The sequence below is a fragment of the Falco rusticolus genome, chromosome 9 (assembly GCF_015220075.1).
Source record: "Falco rusticolus isolate bFalRus1 chromosome 9, bFalRus1.pri, whole genome shotgun sequence".
NCBI lineage: Eukaryota > Metazoa > Chordata > Aves > Falconiformes > Falconidae > Falco > Falco rusticolus.
The window spans coordinates 47,191,261-47,211,553 of record NC_051195.1 but is presented as its reverse complement, the minus strand read 5'-3'; the positions used below and the strand labels follow the sequence as shown (position 1 = coordinate 47,211,553).

The window sequence follows — 20,293 nt, the reverse complement described above, 5'->3', positions numbered from 1 at the left end:
CCACCATCGAGCAGCAAAGGCTGCCTGGTGCAACCCCTCCGTGTTCTAGCTCCTGAGGGACTGCAAGGAAGTATCAGTTTAATCTTCTCTCAAATAATATAAGAGAACCAGGGAAAAGATGCTTTGGGGCCACAGCGCAAGTGTCCAGGAGGAAACCCCTGAGGCTGTATTTATCCTTGCACCTCAGCATCCATCTGGCCAATTCTGCACTCCACAGCGCAGTCACAGGGGATGGCCGGGGGCTCTGATCCTAGCACTGCCTGGACAACGTGCAATTCAGCAGGGACAGGCAGCACCCCCCTGCCTGGCTCTGCCACGGATGCCACACTGCCCTCCAGCTCTGTTCCCTGCCCAGTGACACCAGAAACTGAACTCTTGTACTTGCAGGCCCCGCAGAGGTTCAACCACAAGCATCTGCTCTGTACATAGCTCCTGCAACCTGACAATCCCCTAGTAAATCATGAGGAAACTATCAAAAGAGCTCTGGCAACCTGCTTTTGGGGTGGGAAGATTTTCCCTACAAAATTTTCCCTTCTTTTATGGTTGCTTCTCACTGTAATCATAAAAAAGGTCTTATAAAAACATCTGTCCTAGGGAATGTTTGGCGATGCAGCGTGCTTGCGAGTTGTTCAGTGTCTAAATACATCAGCAACTCATCTCTGCAAGTCATCACTGTAATCAAACATGGCTCCTCTTTCTCTTGACTATAAACGGTCTTTGCTGAGGACAGGGTGGGGGACGGTTCTGAAGGGCGAGGAAGCGCTCCCTCGAGCTGATGCGCTCCCCTGGGAAGAGGAGGGTCCAGAAGAACAGGACCATTTCTAGAGCACGGATCCCCAAGGAGGTGAGAGGGCTGGGTTTGATCCTTACCCCTTCCCATGGTTCTTGCTTCAACTGTCGGACCTCGACCCAATAAAGTGCTTTATCACTTTATTGAACTCTGGCACGTGCACAGTCCCGTTGACCTCAGAGACTTGTGTTGACCTTCAACACAAGGCCCAGAACTGGGGCAGGTCCTCAGCCCCTCCCCAGGCAGTCTTTTCAGGAATACACAGCCCCTTTCTTCCATGGACCCTCTCCTTTTTCCACAGTGGTTGCTCTCTCAGAAGGGGGGGATGAGGGACGCACAACCTCTGATATTTTCAAAGTCTTAGAAAGATCACATCCTACTAACCCTATAAACACAGCTGTTACCCAGGCAATCAAAAGCCAAAGCGTTATGACCTCCTCCACAGAGGAGCAGAGGGGTTAAATTTATGAGCAAGTCTTTGATGTCTGCAAGCTTCATGTGGTACAAAACCTTCTGCTTTGATGTTACTTTTAAAAGAGAGGAAACTCAGGTGTACGGTGCACGAGTTCCAGGGAGCTCGGATCTGGCTGCCTGCAACTGCAGGCACAGGGACCGAGCTCTAACACGGCTACTTTTGCTGATGGCTCTGCTGCACCAGAGAGGAAATGTGACCAAGTATGTCTCACCCTCACCAGCTTCTCCCAGGCCAAACCCGCCTTTGCTCTGCCTGTGGAGAACCAGACGCTCACAGCACTGAGTATTCCCATGGGAGCTCCAGACCCGACCTCCAAGGTGAAGAGGACCCTGTCCTTGCCCATCCCTCAGAGCCTGGCAGTGCCAGTCCCTCTCCTCCCAGTGACCACCAGCCATGGCCGGCAAATTCCCCCATTCCACAGGGCCACGGGAGGGGTAAGGAAGCCCACCTCTGCCCCACCAGCAAGGTGACCCTCCTGTGCGAGCTCTCCATCGCGTGTACCACCAGCATCTCGCACAGCACTGGCAGGAAGGTCTTGGCTGCAGGGAGGGACCTGCCGCAGCCCTGGCACACTCTCCTACCTTATGCAGCGCCTGGGCCATGGCTTCTCCTATCCATCCCAGCATCCCCACGCTTTGCCAACAGGCTGAGCCCTTCTCCCACGGCCTGACAGAGCAGCCAGCAGGGACAGGCTCTTCTCCATCCCCAAGCTCACTTTGCCTCCCTTCACTTTTCCCTGCCTCCCCTCCCCTCTCCCGCCTCCTCCCATGGGGAGTTTCCCAGCAGCTCAGTAATTAGCATCATCATCACCAAAGTTAGTAACACCACCACAAGCTCCTGCCATCCGAAGCTCAAACAACTTTACAGCCATCATCACGCCTCTGTAACCTCCCGAGGGTAGGCAGGGAAGCAGCATTACCCCATCGCACAGAGGGAGAGATGGGCAGGGACCCAGCACCCAGCAAGCTCTGATTCAGGCACTGCACCCTGTCCCTGGGACCTGCCCACTGCAGCACAGCCCCTTTGGAAGGAGGTCAGTGGCTGTGTTGACAGTAGGGCTTATCCTGAGATTACACCACTCGGCTTGGGGCTTGGCAGTCCTGGGATGAGTTTTTTTTCCTGGGCATCCCTGCACACAGCCTCGGTTTCCCTCTGCAAAATGACCGTGGGAGAGCAGCACACAGGACCACGTGCACCGTCTGAACTCATGCCTCCTGATGGGACAGCAGGTATTGTGGCATCCCATAAAAGCACCTTAGATCAACCATTAGACTCCCCTCTACTTAAGGACTTGCTGTTGACTGATGGATTAAAGAGGATTTTTGCTTTGAGTATTCACAAAATGAGGCATCTCGAGGGATTCTTGCCTAAACAGCCTGACCAGGGAAAGCTTCTCTTCCGTCTTGGGTGGGGTTTGCTACATTTGATTAAAAAGGCTCCCATGGATAGAAATTACAGCTTTTCAGAAAAGCCCACCCACGCTCCCCTACACAGACTGACGCAGCCCCGGTAGCCTCCTGACAGACAGGGACAAAAGCAGAACACAAGGCAATGGGTTGCATTGCTTTTGGCAACTACTTGCAAGATGACACTGACTTTAAATGTTCTGAGGTCTGGCCTATGCTACAAAGTCAGGCTAGCAGAACTGTCAGCTGGGAGCACCGACAGAAAACAAAATTCACCTGAAGTGACCCAGCCTTGTCCACCAGAACATGCTGCAGAGCCGTTCTCCTGGCAAAACAACCCTTTCTGAAGGGTCTCTCGTGTGGCTGGGCATGGTCTGATGACAACCAGCTGGCGTAAGCCATGTGCCGGCAGGGCTCTGTTGCCTGCAATAGGGGTGACAGACCATTGATTCCTGTGCCTGGACAAACGGCATGCACATGGCACCGCCAGGCACTGCAGGGATCAGGGCACCATTTCAAACGCCTCCTGAGCCTCTCCAGCTCCGGCTTCTGAAGAGCTCCTGGATTTCGGAGGGTGTTTCAGAAAAATTTTGGAAAGGGGATATAAAGTACACCTGCCTTCACTTTGTGGGTGCACCGGCAGCGGCAAAACCTAGTTGGGTGCTCTGGCCTTCCTGGCATTTAAGGATGGCAGGATGCCCTGCCGAGCGTGATGCTGGGAGGCTTCGGCATCCCACCTGCATTTTACTAAGCAAACTCCCCTCTGCCATTCAGAGCACCTGCCTGCCAAGACTGCAAGCTGATTGTGCTACGTAACTCTGTATAGCTACTGGCCTGAAGAAAAATCCAATAAAACACTTGTCATTGTCATTTTTATGGGATATGGACTATGGTCCATTAGATAACAAATAAGGGGCATTCTTTAAAACGTAAGACAGGTAGTCACTCTTCTCCTCCAGCCATGAGCACCGAAGAGTGCATTGATCTATTCTCTCTTGGGATAGAATGGGACATGTTCAGTGTCTGCAAGGAGGAAGATTTTTTTTTTTCCCCCCCACATCACTGCCCTGCATGTCCTGTTGAATTCACTGTATGCTGTTCCACTACCACGTGCACCAGACGTGCCTGGGAACTGAACTCCAAACGGACTCTGGAGGCTCAGCTCGCAAATCCAGAGCAAGTGGGGAGCTAACACACACGCTGCAAAGCCAGGGCACACAGGGAACTGGCCCTGGAAGAACAGCTGACACAAGAAGACCACTGCAGTAACCAAGTAGAGCCTCAGCCACCACTCTGCAAGTGCAAACCCTTTTGCATCCCTGCTGCATGGTCACCCAGCCCCTGAAGGATGGATGGGAGGAGCAGCGTGTCCCTCGCCTGCTCACACACTTCCATCAGTCAGGAACAGCACAAAACAAAACCAGGTGTCTGAGAGCCACCTCCTGCAACTGGGGTATGCATGTCCACGTCTTCACTCGCTCTTTCACGGACATTCACCAAAACCCCATGTGTGCTGTCAAGAGGTCACCAGTGGTTGGCCAGTGTCCCATGGGGCCTTTTCTTAGACACAGCCTATGTACTCACAGCTACACTCCCGAGGAATGCTTTTGGCCTTGCTCTTGATGGAGCATGGCTTTGTTTGGTTTCTGGCTGAACGTCTGAGTTAAAAATACAAGGCTACTTTTAGCAGAAGCGTGTTTTTTTCTGCCTTTGTATTGCCTTGGATGCCCCCATGCTCCTGTCTTCTTTCTGGCTCAGAAGAGCTTTGTTTTCCTTCTCAATGATCGTGTTTGCACCGGTGAGCAGTAGGAAATGCTTTTCCTATTAGACCATTTCCATCAGCACTGTTGGGAGTGAAGAATGAGCTCAGAGAAGTCTAAAAAAAACCCAGTTGGTGCAAAGTTCCTGTCTCCAGTGGTCACGGAACTGGAAATTAGGAATGCCTGTGGTCAAAAAGGGATGTGTACATACGCACACACACACACAGGTACAGCAGGGTATGTTCTCCCCGTGATCCGCAGACCAGGAACAAAGGATTCAGTGCTAGAAACACTCTCAAGCACCCCCACTCTACAGACAGGCTTCATCCCAAGCTCTGCAGCTCAGACCCTTTCTTACCCAGCATGAAAATATTTTAATTTGCTTTCCTTAAATGCCAAGAAAAAATAGGCCTATCTTTCCTGGCTTGGATTTATTCCATCTGGAATCACTGCATGATCACAGGACTGTGATAGCATGTTACAGTCTCAATATAAAGCAAGAGCCCAAATACTTTCAAGCACCCGTGCAACCATTAAATCTTTGCTGTTATGCTCCCTATCTCCTGGCAACAAAAAGCTGAGGACTTGGGGCTTCTCACTCAAGATACTGAGTCCAAGTATCTCCAAGCCCCCTCCCAACAATGATCCAGAAAAATGCCATGGTTTGTGGGTGTGATCCCTGTCTCCAGGGCTGCGAGCAAAACCAACACAGCTGCAGGAAACCTGCCCAGTACACTGGATTTGCCATGTGTCACAACATCAACATCAACACAACCGGAAAACAACGGCCTAACAAACAGCTCAATTGTTCCAGGGTATGGATCTCCACCACCTACTGGGGAACCAAGCACAGACTGAGGCAGAGCTCTTCAACCCTAACACAGGACCGGCTGCATGCCAGTAACCCATAAAGCACTGACATCAGGGCCAGCTCCTCTGGCCAGCTTCTGCTCTTTAGGAAATATGTTCCACCTAAGCTGCTTCCAAAGAGAAGCTCTTAGACCATGATTTTCTATCTCTGCCTAACGGTTGAGGAATTCAAAGAGACCACCCTGCACATTGCCACTCTGAGGGCCACCAATGTGACCAGGAGGTGAGAGTGAACAATATCTAAGTTCCCAGGTTTGGCAAAGGCAACCAGCATTCCTGATTGTTCATCAAAAACCTGAAAGGGGCTCTGTTTCTTGAAGACAACAAGTCCACTCCTCATGAATCCCAGGAGACTGAACAAGTAGGCTCCACAAAGCAAGGAGTCCAAATTGCTGTGCTCTTCTGGAATTCAAGGCATCACATTCTGACAGTCCCAAACTCGGGAAAGTTCAGGTCCAGACTCCCATCCCTCAAGAGGTTACAAATACCACCACTAAATACCAAGCTCTTAAAAACCAGTTCACGATGGCGGCTGGTACAATTCATCATTTAAACACACAGTTATGCTGAGGCTCAAAAAGACAAAATGATTTGCCTTCAGCTGCCCAAACAGTCAACAGCAGAGCCAGATGCAGGCTCTGTTTTCCAGCCAAAAGACCACACTGTCATCCCCATACCAGGTTAGAAAAGAGGTAAGAACAGACATGCTATAAGAAACTCCTAGATCAGTATTTGAGGAAAAAAAAAATCATCTTCCTACCGACTGTGACACCTGGACTCGGACTTCACTGGTATCCAGTGGCGAGGTACTTGACCCCTGAGACTTTCTCTCTGAACTGGATTGATGCTCCCGGTATTTCTTTGACCTCGCAGGTAATGACAAGAACTCTTTTCCTGAGATCTTCAGGTCTCCCATGTAATGGCTGTCCCCATTCTGGTCCTTGGGAAAGCAAGAAACAGTCATTGCACAAATTGCCTCTCTCTGGTTTACATGGAGATCTGTTGGCAAGTAGCCACAGAACAGGAGACGCACAGAAGCAAGAAGTTAATGTGGAGTTTAGATTGTGTGAGTTGCCACTTGTCATGTGCAGAGCTGAATGAGGACATGTTGGCCATCTCTGCCGTGTGTGATTTTAATGAGTGGAGAGGAAGCATCACCCAAACAACACACAGTAGTCAACTTCTCCACAGGGAGAAGTAGCATCCTCTTAAAAAAAAAAAAAAAAAAAAAAAAAAAGGATGCAGGTAGAAGCATGGCTGGTTTATTTATAGGCATAAGGAATGATGGATGAAAGGTCCAGAAGCAGTCGCTGCTGCTAGCGATTTCTGGCAACTACGCTCATAAAAAACCTCTTCCATCTTGCCCAGGATACAAAACTCTTGGCCCCAGTCCCTCCACTTGCTGTTCCTCACTTCTCCCCAGCGCCAGCTGTGCAGCAGCCCACACTGCACCATGGATAACCCAACCATGCCCCAGGGGACATGGCTATGCTAGATGCTCCACAGCACTTCCCACCTCTAGGATCCAGCTCCCAGCACAAATATTGCATGGCCTGACACAGTGTCTCCCACTGTCTTCAGCAAGAAGGGCCCTTATCCAGCCGTTTCCTAATGAATGGTTGGGGTCCCATTCAGCTCTTCTGCCAACCCTCACGCCAGCAGAGCACATGGGGACCGCAGGGTGACGTGGCTAACTACAGCAGACGATCACAAGCAGCCCCCTGTCCTCTCACTGCTGTTCTCCTTTGCTCTCTTAAATGCTTGTGTTCCGTGCTCCCACAGACATATAAAATACAGGATTATCACCCCTGTGTAAAGCACGGGGAAACTGAAGTGACAGTTTACATGTCTCAAAGTTTTTATCCTGCCCCGTGCCTGGCTCCCCCCTTGTCATCTCCATCTCTTACGACGCACGCAGCTCTATCCCTTCTCTGTCAGAAGACTGGAATTGAGCTAATGGCCCTGCCTGTATTATCATAACAGCCTCATTACTGCTGTCACACAGATGAGGCTCTCGTACAGAGGTACCAGAGGAGTATTCAGCATTTGGCTCCAAAGTCACTTATTAAAGGCACCAGGCACTTTATGTGTAACCTGTGGGAACCGAGTGCTAAAACCTGCTTGAAGCTTTGGGCTTCAGCGCTTCGGGGCTGCAAACCACCTCTTCATCATACATAAAGCGCTGAGGGGACTCCCCAGGGTATCCTCACTACAGCAATTACAATTACTTGCAGGTGAAAGAATCTCAAGTACAGCTCAGGAGATGACCCAAGGCTGGGATTTAAGGGCACACAGACTGAAAAGCCAAGGATACTGAACAGGATCCAAAGTCACTGCACAACAACAGCACAGTGGGATGCTGTAGCCAAAATGACTTTTCTACTCCTTGCAATACAAACAGGAACAGTGAGAACAAGTACAGAGAGATTCATTTCCCTAGATGCTATTGATGGGACCAACTGCAGCGAGGCTGGCGTCCACATTTTGAAAAGCAGCCACAAAAGTGGATTTCAGAACCGGAAAGAAACTGCCTTACAATGCCTTACTGCCTTAGTTAGAGCCCTCAAACTGTTTAGTTCATGACAAAAAGAATAGATGACTCAATTACAGCACGCAAGCACCTTCAGGCTAAAAAACAGCATGTGATGAAGAGATTTTTAGCCTGGTAGAGAGAGGAATAAACAAGAACCAATGGCTGGGAGCTAAAACCAGAGAAGCTCAGAACAAGGAGTAAGGCACAGGTTGGAGAGGGCAGTAAGATCAGGGAAGCACTGTTCACGCTGTATGCTAGGACATTCAGAACCGATGAGGGTGCTTCTTGGAAGATACACTCTACCCAGACGCATGACTCCATGCAGAGGCATTGGACAAGAGCTCCTGGCCTGTGCAGTGACAGAGGTCCCTGCTGACTTTGAAGGCTATCTCTAGCAGAGATGATGGGCAGAGAGGGTGAGACAATAACAGAAGGGTGCTGGAGAGATCACAGTTCAGTCCAGTGATGTATTTTTTATAATTTTATCACCCTCACCACAGCAAGCTTGAAGCAAACAACCCTCTCCCATGACTGTAATCATGGGAGCAGCAGCAAAGAGAAAGGGGAATTACATCCAAAACAGCCTTGCAAGGAGAGGTGAACTCACACACACCCCACAGGACCATGGCAGGGAGAATGGGACTACTCATGCCTGACTCCACAGTTACAAACTACCCACAGCTCCTGTTTACTCCATCCGCCCTGTGAAATCCCACAACCCTGCCTGAACTATTGAACGAGGTTCAGTTTGTACAGCAAAGAGTAGGAAACAAACAGCATTAGCAGCACATCACACATCAAAACTCTCCCTGCCAACCCTCTGGGCTGTGGGTTGTGTATCCAATGAGGATACACGATCAAACGTCTCCCTGACGTCGGGCATTGCTGTCCCTGCTATCAACACCCGAGATGGAGTTGCACTGGTTAAAGCAGGCAGGAACCAAAATGGCCAACGGGCAGTTGAAAGAATTAATAAAAGTATGTAAGTGTGTTTGGCATTTAACTCCCAGAGTTAATTCAAGGAGGAGCTTTTGTCTGAGCCCCCAGTGCTTACTGGGGTGTTTAGGCAAAGGCAGAGCACGGCTGCCCGCCTGGCCACCTCCTCTGCCAACAGACATGACCGAGCCTCATGGCAGCACCAGTGCCTGCTGCTGGGCACATCCAGCGATCCGGTGCAGGATTTTCTGAGAAACTTAGATGATCCTTGTAGGCAGAAAGGCTCAGTGCCTTCCCAGCTGACTAGAAACAGCCTTTGCCCTGGGGAGATTGAGAAAATACTGATCTGCTTGGATCTGACACTTCCAGCAGTGAAGCGGAGCAGAGGCAACCCTTAGAGCCACTTGGAACAAAACCTCTGCCTCCTGCCACGCACCATCTCCTGCTTCTGACCTCCCCTTCCCGACCTGTGCTGAACACAACACTCTGCTGGGCTAATAAGGCACTGAGACTGGCCACCAGCCACCACAGAAGCTAAAATGCTAACGATTATCCTCTCAATACAGGTTTGCTGTTTGTGGTTTTGGTTTTTTGGTTTGGTGTTGTTTGGTTGTTTTTTTTTAAAAAAAAAAAAAAGCATAAAGTGGATTTTTCAGCTTTCAGTTGTTAAGTGCCTTTTCAGTTAGACCAGCTGTTCCCCTCCTCCAAGCTCTCTAGAAGCCCTCTCTGGTTAATCCCATTGACTCCAACATATCTGCTAATTGCATACTTCCCTGCAAACGAAGCCAGTCAACAAGCCATTACAGATTCCTACTGATAGGCCAGACATGGTTGCTTACCTTTTCAGAAGGGAACTTCAGGAGGTCTAAGCTGTCCATGCTGTTCCTTTGGAGTCTCTTTGGCCTGGCTCCTGCAAAACAACGCACTCTTGCATCAGGAGCATGTCACTCACTGACAGCACTAATGTCACACAGATAAAATTCAAACCATGGCAGATCCTCCGCTCCTGTTAACTACAAAGTCAAAAGGATGGGATGTTGCAGCTGTGCTGTCCTTGAGATTCCAATGTGGACTGGTTTTTTTCCCCTCTATTGTTTTGGGTCTTTTTCAAAACACTATCACAGCAGGGTCAGCAACAGCTAGGGCTGCATGAGGCTTTTGCTATCAAACCAGTAGCCGGGTCACACTATGACCCTGATTCTCAAATGGGATCTCTGGAATTCAGGAGTTACAAACCCCACACTAAACCACAAAGGTCATGGGACTGACATTGAGAAAAATCATAACAAAAATATAGTTATAATACATCTGTGAATTTGTTACTTTATCTTTGTGATTTTAAAGAATGTATCTGGGATGCAGCTTTGAGTTTTCTCTACAGTCACAAGGACGAAAAAACAAAGTGAAGGAGCAAATGTTTTCTAACTGCCATAGGCCCAGCCTTAAGGGGAGCAAAACCTCGCCCTGAACCTGACTGAGAAATCAAAATTTAGCAGAGTTTGTGGTATTCATATGAGATTTCATAAAATTCATTTCAATGTACTATTTCAGCAATAACGGTGGGTGAAACGTAGTTCAGCTCCGACTCCTCTTTCCAAATTCTCTTTACCTCCACTTCTCCCTCCAGCCTGCTTCCAGCTGCTATTGCCTCGCTCACTAATAGCCAGGATTTGCAAAATGGCCCTGGGATGGCTTCCCCACGCATCTGGGAAAACTTCTGCCCTCCTGCTCCTCCTTTCCTGAAGATTCAGTTTTGCTGAGCACCACATGACATCCCGCACCAGCACCACCAAACAGGGCAGAAATGAAAGCTCTCGACTCCAGGTCCCATGACAGCTTCCAAGCTTCAGGGGAAATCCTGGGGGAGGGCGAATGAATGCATGTGAATTGCAACCCATCCCTGTGCTGAGCCCTGAGAACGGAAACGGCTGAGCTTTCTGTGGTTCTTGCAACAGCAAACCCACCAAACCTAAAGATTCCCCAGTTTCCCACCACCACCTAACAGCACCGTTGCTTACGTTACAGCAGCCCCCGTGGACCCTGTTTGAACCCAGGGTGCCACTGAGCTGCTCACTAGAGAAACTTCATGACAGAGAAGGCACAAAATTCATAAACCCATTCAAGACTAACTGTAAGCAGAACATGGGGATTAAACGGACAAAGCCAGCAGGTAGCAGGGATTCCTGCACTAACACACATCCAGCTCAGCCAGGGCTCCAGGTGTGACCATAGTTATATCTAAACTGCAGCAACTCCAAAGACACCGCTGCTTTGAAAAGTTCAACCTCGCTCAGCTTCATGAGATGCAAGACAAGCTCAGACCAGCTGGGACTTCATTAAGGATCCTAGTGATAAGTCTGCCTATTAGTGGTAAGTGACCTGAAGGTAATTTCACTGCCCCTCGCTATCCTGAAGTGATTTACTTCTTGCGGCCATAAAGCCTCAAATCAGCCAAGTATTTCTGCACGTTTCTGCCTCTCTACTCCCAAAAGCACATTAGCACCAGCTTCATTTTAAGGTGACTTCAGTACTGACTAGGCTTTGAGTTCAGCAGGGATTGACATCAGGGTTGGTGAATAGGTGCAGAACAGATATTGATGCGAATACGCAGAGAGCAAGGAAAACATGTCACAAGCAGCTGTCATTTCTACCAAACTCTACCCCCTTCCACCTTGCAAAGGCAGTTAACTCACTTGGCAGCAGCTCAGTAACAACAGGATTTGATCCCGGAACGTCAGCAATTGCTGCTGACACTGGCAACTGTTCAGACATGGGGTTGCCATCCCTTTGGAGCAGGCAGGAAAAAAGGACCTTGCTGCCCTCAACAAAGCAGGCAGAACTCTTGGTTTTACCATTTTTATTTCAGTCTGTGCTTATGCTTATTAAGATATATTATCCAAGGCACCTTACATTTACTAACATATCTTAAAACACCTCCTGTGAGCAGGCTGACAAAGGCTCGTGCTGTTGGATACCAACGGAACGATACGGTTATTTGGTAGCTGAACACAGGGATTACCACAGGCTGGATGGACACTCAGCCTGAAGACAGCAGAAATGACCAAGCCTGAGCCCTCTCCCACCATAAAACAGTGAGAGCTGCACCGCTCCCCGAGGGCAGGCACAACCCACCACTTCACCCCATGCAGGACTCCCACACACTAAATGCCACCCAACCTCACGCTCCCCCAGGGTAGCAGCGATACCAGCTGTCCGCTGACAGGACCCCAAGCTCTTAACCAAAGCCAAAGTCCCCACACCACCTTAGTGGGAGACACAAGGCACCCCCCACCCAGCTCCCATGGCTCTGCCACGCTCCCACCAACAGCCTGTGGGCACCAGCACAGATGAGGTGGCTGTGGAGCAGCAGGGTGGCTGCTGCTGACCCCTGGGCTCCTCCCATGCTGCCAAACAAGCAAAGGGCTTTTAGCTGCTGCCACGGTGTCAGGCAGGAGCTCAGCGAAGTACAGGCAGCGGTGGGTTGTGGCCAGTGGCTCCCCGTTGTGCAGGAGGACGTTCTGGATGTTGCTAGAGCTGCTCATGGCTCTCAGCTCCCCTCAGAATAACCTACAGTCTTATGTATGGAGCAGCAAAGCGGGTCTGGAATAAAAGCCACCTACAAACACTTAATGAGATGGTATATTTGGGTTTCAAAGCAATGCCCAAGAGGCGAGGCCAGCATCTGGAAGTGAGCGTGCGTCACAGCGGCTTTTAACGGCCACTTCCAGGAAAGCAAGAAAGAAGCGAAGTGCGTCTGATTAGATCAACACAGATCATTTCCAACAGTCTAAAGAGTCATTAATTATACACCTCCATCCTCAGGTGCTTTTGTACATTTGCAGTAGCATTAAACCACTGGCCAGAAACCATTTATCTCTGATCTGAGAAAACCTGCCTTCCTCTTTGTTAATTTAATATACGTAGTCAGCTGAGTCTAGCCCAGCATTGGGGCATGCAGAACAACTTGTCTTTTCCAGTTGTTTTGATGCTGGTGTTCAGCTGTTACCACGTGGATTTCGCATTCAGTTGAACAGTTAGGAATTACAGCGAGGAAGCAGTTAGGAGTTACAGCGAGGAAGCAGTTAGGAGTTACAAACTCAACTTCAGAGCCATCCAACTCAGCTGTTTTTTTTTCCAGAAGAAAACACAACCAGTGCCGGGGCCAAGCACTGGCCTCATGAAAGCCCATGGTTCTGCCACCCCACTCACCACGAGCTGTCCCGCGGGTGGAACAAACAGCACCATTAAAACAAGCAGCTAGAAAAATTAAGAGGCTACTTATCAATCAAGGCTGTCGTAAACCAGATCGACACAGGCAGGTTTTTTCCTGCAAGCGTGGGAGCGTCTCCCCTTTGCTCCACAGCAGATGGGCGCGGGAGCCTGCGTGTACTCATTTTCCAGGAAAGCAGAAAGATTTCCATACTCACAAGCAACCCAGGACAGGAGGAGTCCCATTAACTTTCCACCTCTGACCAGGACATTCCCTCAGATGGCTCCAGAAGTAACTTTCAGCCTCCTTCAAGTTATTTCTCCCAGAAATACCTGCAACACTGCCTAACACTCAGCAAAAGTTCAACTCTGCCTGTCTCTCCAGTGCCGATCAACAAAGTCAGCAGCAGCCGTGGATGCAAAAGATTGAGCAGCTGAAAACCTGAGTCTGTTCCTCTGGAAGGTTTTTTCCTCTCTCTCCAGTATTTATTGGCATGTTTACCAAGCTTACTGCAGAGTAACGGAAAACCTCAGGGGCATTTCTAAATGCTCTCTCTGTCTTTAAGGTTTACTGAGATCTCTAATAGAGCAAGTTGAAACCTTCTTGTGAACATCAGCTGAGCAACGGTACTGACTGGCTGCATTCATGCCTTGTTTTCCTGGAGCTCCTCGGATGCTGTTCTTTTCACTGCTCAGGCCCAGGGTGGTTGTTTCTTTTTAAAATATTTTTTTTCAAAATCTCTCCCTGCCCCTCACCCCAGCCCGTGATCTCAACACCACCATGAAGCAAGGGGATTGTTTTTACTTTTTGCTTCTGCAATTTTGTTCCTGAGGTGAGTTTAACGGTTTTCACATTCTTGTATTTCAAAACTCGATGAAGCAGTCACCTCCCTCCTTCCCTGGAAGGCAGCAATGGACTCTGAGGAGGGGGCAGTTCACTGCAACAGAGCAGAGGGTGATGCCTCTGTGCTTGCCTGCATGCATACGAGACATCCTCGCTTCCCCCAGCTCCCTCACACACCCCACATCTCACAAGGGCTCCCTATTCTTCTGCCTTTGGTTCACCAACCCAACGTATCCATGCCAGATACCCACTCAGACCCATCTTTTTTCTGCCTCACACACCTACCCTGCAGAAATGGGGGTGGGTCCCTCTGCACATCCTTGTGCCACCTGCAACAACATGGATACAGGAACATTTATCTAGAAACCTCACAGCCAGAAGTGTGGTAGTGCACGCTCCCTACTTTTCTTGGGCTTTTTAAGCTGATCATTGTAGATCTACATTGGGCACTGCACGTCTGATGGAGAGGCTATGCCCCTGTCACCAGCTTCATGACGCCTGGAAAGGCAGGACCAGTATGGTCTCCAGAGGGAAGGACATTCTTCCTTGCCACAGGCAGGTACTCCAACAGGCAAGTCCCCAGCTTTCAGGGTGCAGTTTTGAGGAGAAATGCTCACGCAGCAAAAATTCTCTAGCAGTACCTTGCTACAGTGAGATGCTGCTACAGAAAACACAAGGAAGTGTTTTATCATAGGATGGTGATGGGATCATCCCATGTAAATTTGCAGTAGGGCAAACCTGGGCAGAGTTCTGTTCCTCTATGGACAGTCTCCATATCCAACTGGTGCTCCTGAGATTTCAGAGTTGACAAGATTGAGCAGAACATGTGTAGCAGCAACGCAGGGAGTCCTGCCAGGAGCTCTCATCAAGTTGACATGTGCTTTGATAACTCCTAGGCTCTCCCCCATCTCCAGCAGCTTGGAGAGCTGCCTACTCCATCCCGCTTTGAGAGGAAGCAAACCCCCCACCCCCCCCGCGATGCAGATCGAGCGACAGTTCTATTTGCAGGCCGGGAACACACTGTATCCCTCTGGGGTGGCTGTACCAGAGGAAACAGAATTAAACCTGACAGTGGACTCCACAGAAGACCAAGAGGGAAAGGTTGTATGGCCAGCATCATCCCCCCTGCCTCCAGTGCCCCTGGCTGAGCAGTGCATACAGCTCGGTGGCAGCAGCTACCCCACAGAGCACAAGCTTTGCACCCCAAAGAACACGACAAATCTTGGCATAACCACTTGCCGTATTCTCATGAAAAGGTCATTTCTCTCTGTACCTCTATTAACTGAGATACTGACTTGTCTTTTGGGTGAGGTCTTCCAGCCCAGGACAACGTCTCCTCACATTTGTGCAGACCAAAGCATTTCATAACCTTTATTTTGGCAGACAACTCTAAATATTGTTCAATATGATTAAATTAGACCAGCCAGCCAGTTGTTTGGGGTAGAAAACTGGTCTGGTAAACCCTTCCAAGCTCAGAAGTGACAATGGAGATACAGTCCAGCAATCCACATGCTCACAGAGCATCTCAAATCATAGGCTACTGACATCTAATCAGGAAAGCTCTGTCAAGCTAGTGCTTCGTTATTACAGCAAGCTCTCTAAAGAGGAAAAGGGGTGGGGTGGAGTGTGGAAAATCAAGCGGATCAGCGAGAAAAGCAGTGGGGGGACAACACAGGGGACAGGGAAGCATAACATTTAAAGCTTTAATTAGTCTTCAAACACATAATGGGTTCTGGCACTATAAATCCACTTGACCTCTATTATTGCCAGCACTTGCATGATAAATGCTGGCATTTGTTTTCCCAGTTGTTACCAGCATAGAACAATACTTTTCTCTAAATAAAGCAAGCAAATAGTACCAGTTATTTATGGCTGTGCCATAAAATTCTGGCACCAAGCTGTTGTGTGTCAGTCCATGGAAAGGACCATCTGCTTACCCCCCAAATCCTTTAGACAGGAAAGGACTCGGGGAATCCTGACAGCTCTGAACCCTTCTGTGTCTGAGGATAGGGCTAAATGGGCAAAACAACATTTTTCTGCCTATCAGTTATTTGAGGGGTTTTCTGGCTGCAGGGTCTAGACAAAAGCCAAAAGTGGGCATGGCTGGTAACAGAAAGGATAGTACACACGAAAATAATCAAGTCAATCCATAACTAAGGGCTGGGGAAAGCTGTCAGGAGGTTGTTTTTCAATGTGGTGTCACATCAGACTCGCTCAGGAACATTTTGGTCCCATGCAAGGCCCTCCATCCTCAGGTCTCCATTATCAGAACTGGGAGCCAAAAGGACAGGAGCAATGCCTCTTCTGCTGGGAAGATCAGGCTCCAGCATGTTTGCTCTGATGTGCTGTATTCATTGGCACACAGAGAGCACACAGCTGAGCAAATATCAGCCTTCCAGACAGATCCTGAGCGCTACAAAAACCTTCTCTGGAATAACAATTTTGCAGGTTTTTTCTCCGTGGCAAAACTCTTCCTTTAAAAAAGAGAAGTATATACAATATGCAGTTAATAAAGAGAAATTACTTTGGAATCAAGATGCTCGTCTGCCTGATTTGGCAGAAGATGCTTTGTGTACATGTCACCAGAGTTTTACATCCTCCAGAATCCAGTCTGACAGCTGAACAACTGGCTGAAAGTAACAGCAGCACTGCACATCTATATGGCACCCAAGAGCCTCAGGACGTCTGGCTGCATCCAGGGTGAGCAGCTAGCACAGGCTTCTCAGGCGGGGAGAATAATAGACACTCCAGACCCCACACCAGAACAGCCTTCACATTCACATGGAAGAGGTAAGCCTTTAAGCAAAAGTCCTCCTTGAAGACAGAGATGGGACAAGGCAGCAAAACCACATAGCTCAGGAAAGCTGCAATCTTTGAGTACAAGTTGATTTTACATCTTGTAGCCTTACAACTACTATTAATTGCCATGAGGTTGGGCGCATCTTTGATTTCAGTATTCCCATACACATGCAATGGGCATTAGCTTTTCTCTAATTGAGCAAGGCTGGAATAATGCTTATTTGCAAATAAAGTGTTCGCAATCCAGGTCAAAGAACGAAGTATTTTGGTGTATTTGCAGCATCTAGAAAATGCAGAGTACCCAATCATGCAATACCTAACAGATACTAAACACAAGCCTTGGAGCTTGTGGGAAGCTTGGAGATGTATTAGAGGCAGCCTACTGTAACCATAACCTCCCCCAGGCAATGGTCTGCTTACTAGATTAACAGTTGTGGGGACAGGAGGATTTTCTGGGCAATAAACTGAACTGGGTGGAGCAGGCTGGGAGGAGGCATGTAACCTCAGGGCTAATTCAAGAACAGCATGAAAGGCTTGGCAGGAACACCTGGGTTTCTCCTAAGAGCAAGATCTTCTCTGCCAGTATATAGCAGAGTCTCATGACCTCCCATCTTCCTTTATCAGCTTATGTTGAACAAGCGGAGATCAAAAAGAAACCGAGTTTGAACTAGAAAGTGACACACAGTAATTAACACAGGCAACACCTCCAGCAGCTAGACAAGCCCAGCTACGGCAGCAGAGTCCTACAGACTGACTCAGGGAGGGCAAAAGAGAGAGCACCACACGTCAGAGCTTTGCAGTGATCAAACACTCCCAGTAAAATCCTCTAAAGAGGGTCAATGTTCTTGATCCCTCCTCCTGGATGCTGTTGTGAATCAGTCAGCAGCTTGCAGCAGCCAGACACTTCCCAGCTACTGGAACATGGCTGGCCACACTGGACTCTGAATTCGTGAGCTCCGTCTCTAGGAGCTGCCAGGTCTCTGCTAAGCAAAGGTCTGTTGTCTGAGCACTCGTCCCTGCCAGGCTAGGGGCCAGCCTTGCTGCTGAGTGAAGGAGTACGGTTCCTGAGGTCAGTCAAGAGATAACGGTGACTCATGCTGAGGGTCTGGCCTTGCCTTGCTCAGTCAAGCGCCAAAGCAGACCATGGTCATCTGTGTAAGAAGTTTCAGAGATAAAAATTAATTCTAGCTGGGTGAGCTCAGGTCCCTTTCTTGCTCTGTGCTGCAAGAAAATACAATCAGCAGAGGCATCTTGTTCCTCACAGTAATACTGTACCGTTAGACAGAAGATCAGCGTTCCCTACTTGTTGGCTACCAAAGGAAACTGTCTGTGTAAAGCGCGTTTGGGAAGCAGACAGCACACACCAGAGCTGGGATGGCTGCAGGAGCCTGGAACAGCAGCCAAAGGGAACTTCAGGCTTCCCAGCTCAGAGCAGGAGCTTGTGCAAGGAACCGGCAATTTCCAAAAAGTTAGCTCTCCCCACAAGAGCCCCTTGGTTTAATGGACAGCTTTGCCAAAAGCCACGTTGTACTTTCTCTGCCCCAGGCTTCAGGAACTGGCCTCTCATTCATCCTCCGTTCTAGCACTTGCAGTCTTCCCTGGCATCAAGATAAAACAAGCACCTGAGTTTCATTAGCTAATTATCTTCTCCTCCAGTCCTGGAGCATTTCCTCTGCTGTGAGCTGAGAAGTTTTGATGTACTTTACATCGATGCTGGGAAGGAGGCTCATGGATAGGGCAAGATGATAGAAGAAGATTTAATACTTCTTAACGCTTTGAGAAGAATATTTTAAAACTTCATAAAGCCAATACTGGGGCAGTCTGAACCGAGTGCTAAATTACTCGTTTTAAATCCAAATGACTCAGAGGTTCATCCCCCCCATCAGCGCTGCTGGAATGATTTAACAGCTATAACAGCAGAGGTTACTCAGATTTGGAAGAAACTCATTACAAAGATAATGAAGAGGCATCCCTTAGAAATCCTTAATCTTCACCCAAGCAGCACTCCTGTCCTTCCCACCCTGCTCCCTTAAGCATCACAGTAAGGACCACCACAGATGCAGGTCTCTTTGGACACCTTCCTGCAGGTGCCTTACTGGGAGGCACATGGGATCATTTGCACTAGCACTCCACTGAGCATCTGTTAGAGCACAATAAAGCAACCAGACCACCTTGCATTTTGCCTTCCACCTGGCCAAAAGCTACTCCGCTTCATTCAACGACCTCATCCACCAAAACCCTGCATAAGCAGGTACAATTAACCAGCACGGCCTCAGGCTTTCATTTTCAGAATGAAAAAAAGGCTGAGCTGCAGCCCATCAGCTCTCGGGGAAAATCAAATATAGCTGAGGATACTTAATATAAAGCCATTTTACTTGCTATGCTTACTCAGTCTGACCAGCAAGGACAGGGCAGGTCCCATGCTGAAGCTGTTAGTGGTGTGACTCTTGTACTCAAGTGCCAAGGAAGGCAAATGCTACCTGGACAGTGAAATCACAGCTCAGCGAGCAGGGCTGTCCCCCTGGTCTCAGAGGGTCACATCTCTCTGCTGTCACCCAGCAGAGCCTTTTGCAAGAGGGCTGGGCAAGCCACAGAGAAGGAACATCCCTATCCCTGGGTAGCATCCCAGCCTAAGGCATGGTCTGGCATGGGTTAGCAGCTCTGCCGCCTCTCTGCTTTGCGTCAATAGAGGGCTGGTCAAGCTAGCATATTTCAGCAGCCCTAAACACTTCTTAGATACTTCAAAGATATTTAAAGCAAGCAAACAAACAAAAACAAACAGACTGGGAAACATAAAAGCAGATTTCTTCTACTCCTGTCTAATTGATCCAAGGGTTCAAAGATTCCTGTGAAGAATGCAAGCTCAAAACTGCATTGAGGACGCAAAGATCCACATTCAAAGCCACAAAGAGCTTTGAATCACTGCTGACGATCACTAATCGGGAAGGACTGGGATTTCATGCCCACCCAGGCTCAGCTGCCCACTTCACCATTTGAGGAGACAACCTGAAGCATGGCTGCCTCTCACACAGGGATGTGCATACCCAGCGCAGAGGCTCCTGAACACCAAACAAGTGGAGCAGCCCTGTGCCTACCCTTTTTTCAGCAGAAGATGTGCAGAGAGCAGGGGAAGTCAGGCTCACAGCTGAGTCCTTTCCTGCCCTTAGAGCCTGTCGAGCGCAGCTGGGCAGCAGTGTCTATGTACTGCAAACAGCACAGAAACCTTGCCAGGAACCAGCTGACAGTGCTCTGAAAGCTTCTAACATGCCAATGCCTTCTGGAACACCTGCATTCCGCCCCACCTACACCCAGCTGCCAGGAGAAGTGTTGCTCAGTGTCTCCCATCACTACTGCTTCCATCAGAAATGATGACTGAGGCTGATGCACTGCTGAGAGTGGAAAAGCAGCCCAGAGTCAGTTTTCACTTTGGAGAAGCACTGAGGCTGGCCCGAGCTGATCTCTGCCCTCCATCCAGCACCCCCACCCCTTTGGTGGTGGACGAGCCCCTTCTCTGTGCTCCCCTCCCAGCTGGTAAGCTGCCCTGGCCAGTGCCAGGCTCCAGTGGGGAGAGCTGGCCAAGAGGAACTGAAAAGGGGAAATGTGCAAGGCAGCACTGTTTCGTACACACTGGAGACCCGAGTTACCCACCCAGGGACAGCCCAGGCAGGCGC

At 49.2% G+C, this 20,293-nt stretch overlaps 1 protein-coding gene across 3 annotated transcripts in view; it reads right to left on the bottom strand.

Annotated features, from left to right (window-relative positions):
* Positions 1-20,293, bottom strand: part of GPSM1 (G protein signaling modulator 1) — an 83,033-nt gene that overhangs the window by 22,176 nt on the left and 40,564 nt on the right. For 2 of the 3 annotated variants that reach the window (XM_037399960.1, XM_037399958.1), the window contains exons 10-11: positions 9,610-9,680; positions 6,062-6,241 (exon numbers count right to left, since the gene is read on the bottom strand). In XM_037399960.1, the coding sequence (XP_037255857.1) occupies positions 6,062-6,241; positions 9,610-9,680 (251 nt within the window). The remainder of the gene's footprint in view (positions 1-6,061; positions 6,242-9,609; positions 9,681-20,293) is intronic. The other variant, XM_037399961.1, reaches the window with a different exon arrangement.